Source organism: Dipodomys merriami, unplaced genomic scaffold, assembly GCF_024711535.1.
Source record: "Dipodomys merriami isolate MVZ:Mamm:240054 unplaced genomic scaffold, mDipMer1.0.p SCAF_55, whole genome shotgun sequence".
In the NCBI taxonomy this organism is placed as follows: domain Eukaryota; kingdom Metazoa; phylum Chordata; class Mammalia; order Rodentia; family Heteromyidae; genus Dipodomys; species Dipodomys merriami.
The window spans coordinates 1,064,993-1,070,000 of record NW_027206124.1 but is presented as its reverse complement, the minus strand read 5'-3'; the positions used below and the strand labels follow the sequence as shown (position 1 = coordinate 1,070,000).

General features: G+C 50.3%; 1 protein-coding gene across 2 annotated transcripts in view; it reads left to right on the top strand.

The window, feature by feature from the left end:
• The window catches only part of Cacng2 (calcium voltage-gated channel auxiliary subunit gamma 2), a 102,105-nt gene extending 97,618 nt beyond the window's left edge, over nucleotides 1-4,487 (top strand). For both annotated transcript variants that reach the window (XM_069999432.1, XM_069999431.1), the window contains 2 exons: nucleotides 1,297-1,437; nucleotides 3,070-4,487. In XM_069999432.1, the coding sequence (XP_069855533.1) occupies nucleotides 1,297-1,437; nucleotides 3,070-3,605 (677 nt within the window). In that variant the 3' untranslated portion in view covers nucleotides 3,606-4,487. The remainder of the gene's footprint in view (nucleotides 1-1,296; nucleotides 1,438-3,069) is intronic.
• The last annotated feature ends 521 nt before the right edge of the window (nucleotides 4,488-5,008 follow it).

Here is a 5,008-nt window from a genome sequence, read left to right as displayed (position 1 = left end):
ACTTTTAACTCTAGCTACTCAAGAAGCAGAGACTGGGAAGATCATGGTTTGTAGTCAGCCCAGGGAGGAAAAATCCATATAAAAAATCAGGCTGGAGGCATGACTGAAGTGGTAGAGCTCCAGCCCAGTGCTAACAAGCCAAGTGAGGATATAAATCCTAGAGTTCAAGTTCCAGAACCAAGCCCCAAAACAACAAGTCTAGACAGAACCTCTTGGCTATGTAGCTACTCAAAGGGACAGGAAGTGTTACACTCACCCCAAAACACATCCCCAAACAGCCAATCCCTGGCATTGGCCGAAAGGTCCCTATGGTATCAGTAATTACTATTTCTTGCCCCAGTACCTTTTTTGGGTTGTTGGGTTTATTTGTGTCAATCCTGGGGCTTGAATTCAGGGTCTAGACATTATTCCTGAGCTCTTTTTGTTCAAGGCTAGCACTTTACCACTGTGTCACAGCTCCACTTCTGGCTTTTTCTGAGTAGTTCATTGGAGATAAGAGTCTTACGGACTTTCCTATCCTGGCTAGCTTTGAATCATGATCTTCAGCTCTCAGCCTCCTGAGTAGCTAGGATTACAAATGTGAGCTATTTGGTACCTAGCTCCCAGTACCTTCTTTTATAAATGAATTATTTTCTCAGCTCACTTAATCCTCACAGCAAACTTAGGAGGCAAATACTATTGTCCTCTCTGTTTTACAGGTAAGGAAACTGAGGCACACAGAGACATGATAACTTCCCCAAATGTACATGCTAATAAATGCTACAGACAGATTCCAATTCAAGCCATGTAGATCCATTAGCTGCCCTGCCACCCTCTCACTGTGCCAGTGCTCTCCAAGGCATAAGAGAAAGTTTAGCTAACAGCTTTGCATGAGGAAGTCAGGGAAGACTTCACAGATAAGACTTTGAATTGGGTTTTGATGCATGAATAGAAGCTTGCTGAGAGGACAGAAAAAGACATTTCCATTAAGTATGCCAAAAGTCCTCAGCATGAAAACAGTGCCATGGGCAGTTTGCTCTGCTAAGCAAGAAAGAACATGGCCACTGGGATGCAGGAGTCCCCACAGGGGCCTCTGTGTGCCTGACAAAGGGCTGGAGATTGGTCCTGAAGATAGAGGAAAGCTCTTGAAGGAAAGTGGCCCTCCCTCCCGCCCTCTCTCCTGTTGCTAAGCAACCCAGACCTAGGCTATGTTCTGGAAGGCCTGACTGCTGTGGTCCATTCCCTTCCCCTTACACCCCATCCCACAGCCTCACGGTCACTTCTTTCTCTCCCTCCCTGGCCCTCGGTGTCCTGCAGGGGCCGTGAGAGCCTCGAGCATCTTCCCTATCCTCAGCGTGATTCTGCTTTTCATGGGTGGGCTCTGCATTGCAGCCAGCGAGTTCTACAAGACTCGGCACAACATCATCCTGAGTGCCGGCATCTTCTTCGTGTCCGCAGGTGAGCGCACCGGGTGGGCGGGCCAGCAGAGGGGTAAGGGAAGCCCCCAAGTGCAGGGCTAGGAGGCCTGGGGGACCTGGGGTGAGGGACATCTCTGGTCCTGGGCTGTCTCAAGGGAAGGCTCTATAGAGCCCTCACTGAGTCCCCCGGGAACCTCAGCCCCCCCCCCCCAGCTGCCCATTGGACCATCTTCCCCACCACTTGGAAATACCAGGCCTGATCCTACATGCTCTGCCCATGCAAATCCACTGAGCAGACAAAGTGGGGGACAACCAAGGGGCCCCATCATTTCTTTTCTTTTTTCTTTTTATCTTTTCTTCTTTTTTTTTTTCTTTTGTCATTGTTATCGGTCTTGGGGCTTGAATTTGGGGCTTGAGTGTTGACCCTTTTCACTCAAGGCTAGTGCTCTACCACTTTGAGCCACAGTGCCACTTCCAGTTTTCTGGTAGTTCGTTGGAGATAAGAGTCTCATGGACTTGCCTGCCTGGGCTGGCTTTGAACCACAATCCTTAGATCTCAGCCTCCTGAGTAGCTAGGATTACAGGCATGAGCCACCAGTATCTGGCCCCCCATCATTTCTTGAGCCCCTACCTGATGCCCAGCTAAGCCCAAGGAAGACTCTCCTCCCCCCTCGCCCCCACTATTGCAGCCAGGCCCCCACAACCAGCTTTCTGAGCTGGATTGTATGATGAGGTACACTGGTTTCAGATGCCCAGAAAGGAACAGGGATTGAACTTGAGCCACTGGATAAAACTAACACCTCGGAGCACTTCCCATATGCAGAGGGATTCTCTGAACATTCTCAAGTCAGATTCCCATCCTTTCCTCATCTCTAGAAGCAGTCCTCTTGATAAAGGAGCCTGTTTACAGAGCAGGAGACTCAGGTAAAGGCTTAGTCTTTGAAGCCAGGCCATCTGTCTCCAGGAACCATGCCTAACCAAGGTAGACCTGCTTGCAAAGCTGTGCTGCCTTCAGCACAGCTCCTTCCTTCCAGGAGACGGAAGTACACGGAGAGAAACCTCTGTGATCTTCTGTTTCCTGTGATCTTCTGTCTCCTGGTCTGCAAGTTGCTTGTAAAGCACTCAGTAAGCAATTTCAATTCTTATTGTAAGTATTATTGCTACTCAGCTGATTGCGTGTGAAATGTTGGCCTCCTCCTCTCTGTCTACCAGCCTTTCCCATCCTAGCGCACCCTGAATGACTTAAACTACGAAGTTGAGCCGGGCACACCAGTAATCCTAGCTACTAGGGAGGCTGAGATCTGAGGATGTTGATTTGAAGCCAGTTCAGGCAGGAAAGTCAGTGAGACTCTTATCTCCAATTAACCACCAAAAAAAAAAAAAAAATCCAGAAGTGGAGCTGTGGCTCAAATGGTAGAGCACCAGCCTTGGGTCAAAATGCTCAGCACCCAGGCCCCGAGTTCAAGTCCCAGTCCAGGCACAAAAAGAAAAACGGAAAAGATGACGTTTGCAGTATCCCTGGCGGACAGACAGGTTCACAAGAACAGATGCTCTGACTGTGAAAACCTAGGCCAGGTGGGGGGCAGGGGGGGCGCAGCGGCCTCACCCCCACCCCACGCCCACCCCAGAACTAACGGCCTTGTCTCTGCCGCCCGCCCTGCCCCGTGCCCAGGTCTGAGTAACATCATTGGCATCATAGTGTACATATCTGCCAATGCCGGGGACCCCTCCAAGAGCGACTCCAAAAAGAACAGCTACTCGTACGGCTGGTCCTTCTACTTCGGGGCCCTGTCCTTCATCATCGCCGAGATGGTCGGGGTGCTGGCGGTGCACATGTTTATCGACCGCCACAAACAGCTGCGGGCCACGGCCCGCGCCACGGACTACCTCCAGGCCTCGGCCATCACCCGCATCCCCAGCTACCGCTACCGCTACCAGCGCCGCAGCCGCTCCAGCTCGCGCTCCACCGAGCCCTCCCACTCCAGGGACGCCTCGCCCGTGGGCATCAAGGGCTTCAACACCCTGCCGTCCACCGAGATCTCCATGTACACGCTCAGCAGGGACCCGCTGAAGGCCGCCACCACGCCCACCGCCACCTACAACTCGGACAGGGACAACAGCTTCCTCCAAGTCCACAACTGTATCCCCAAGGAGAGCAAGGACTCGCTACATTCCAACACAGCCAACCGCAGGACCACACCCGTCTGAAGACCTCGGCCGGGGCTGCCCGCCTGGGGGGAGGGAGGGCCGGACCGGAGGCGCAGGGTCCAGGCAGAGGGGAAGGGGGAAATCCACCCACGGGAGACCTTCCACACGCAAAAAAAAAAAAAAAACCACACAGAAAACACATAAAAAACCAACAACAACAAACAAACAAAAAAAAACAGAAAAAATCAACAAAAAAAGAGAAAAACATAACAAGTAAATTAACAAAAAAATAGAAGAGGAACAAAGCAAGCCACAGGCCACGCGAGAAAACTAAACGAGGAAACACTTAACACACTTAAAGCGAGAGGGATTTAAAAACAAAAGATTAAATAGAAAATAAATCTCAAAGAAAATGCATGACTTCCCATGTACCATTATTTTAACATTTAATAAAAAAAAAAACCAATTTAAGTGAGAAAAAAAATAAAAGGGAACCAAGATAACAGTAAAGCAAAAAATAATAATAACAAATAACATAACACATAAAGTAGTGAGGATGGAGAGGAAGAGGGATGTCCTTATTATTCATTCGGGTTTTTATGTTCCTTTTTTTATTTCAACACGGGGAAAGTTTTAAAATTAAAAAGTAACCTGTTCCCTTTAGCCCCAGAAGGCCCCGCCTCCCTGGGCGAGTAGGGGGTGGAGACTCAGGGCCAGGGGGCGTGGTCACTGGCAGGCCTGGAACTCCCGGGGAAGCTGATTGGCTCCAGAGCCTGTTCCGCCCAGCACCAATGGGGCAATTGGCCTCCAGGTGACCTGAGCCCTTGGACCCCCCCTGTCCGTTAGGTGCCTAGAGGTGAGGTGGGCTTGGGGCTGCTCAGCCCCAGGTTCCCATTCCTTAGCCCACTGTGATGACTTCCTAAGCCTTGAGGGAAGGGAAGGGGGAGGGAAGACTGCTGGAGGGGAGGGGGAAGAAGGGGCTTCCCCTGGAATGCTCAGAGGGAGCCTTATGGGGTCACTATTCCCCAAACTCCTGTTCTTCGGGTTAGGGGATGCCCAGCCCCCAGGGGATATAAAGCAGCTCTCCCTTCTCACCCCTCACCTCAAGGCACTGATGACCTTGGGGCGATGATGGACCCCCCCCCCAGACTCATAGGCTCCCAGCCTCGTGGGAAGGGGCTCTTTGAGCCTTTGGGGGGGGGGGTCCTTGGACTCACTGATACCCCCTTTGGGGACCCAGCAGGTCCAACAATGACATTGCAAAAAGGTTTCTTTTTACAAAAGAAAAAAAAAGGAAAAACAAGTGGTGATTTTTTTTAATAAAAAAACCACAGACTATAAATAAATGTAAATATATAAGTGGATTTACTTGCAAGAAAATCAGATAGTATTTTTCTTTTAATTCTTTTCCAGCTTTAAACTGTGAAAACAAACAAAAAAAAACGGGGTGGGGTGGGGGACTT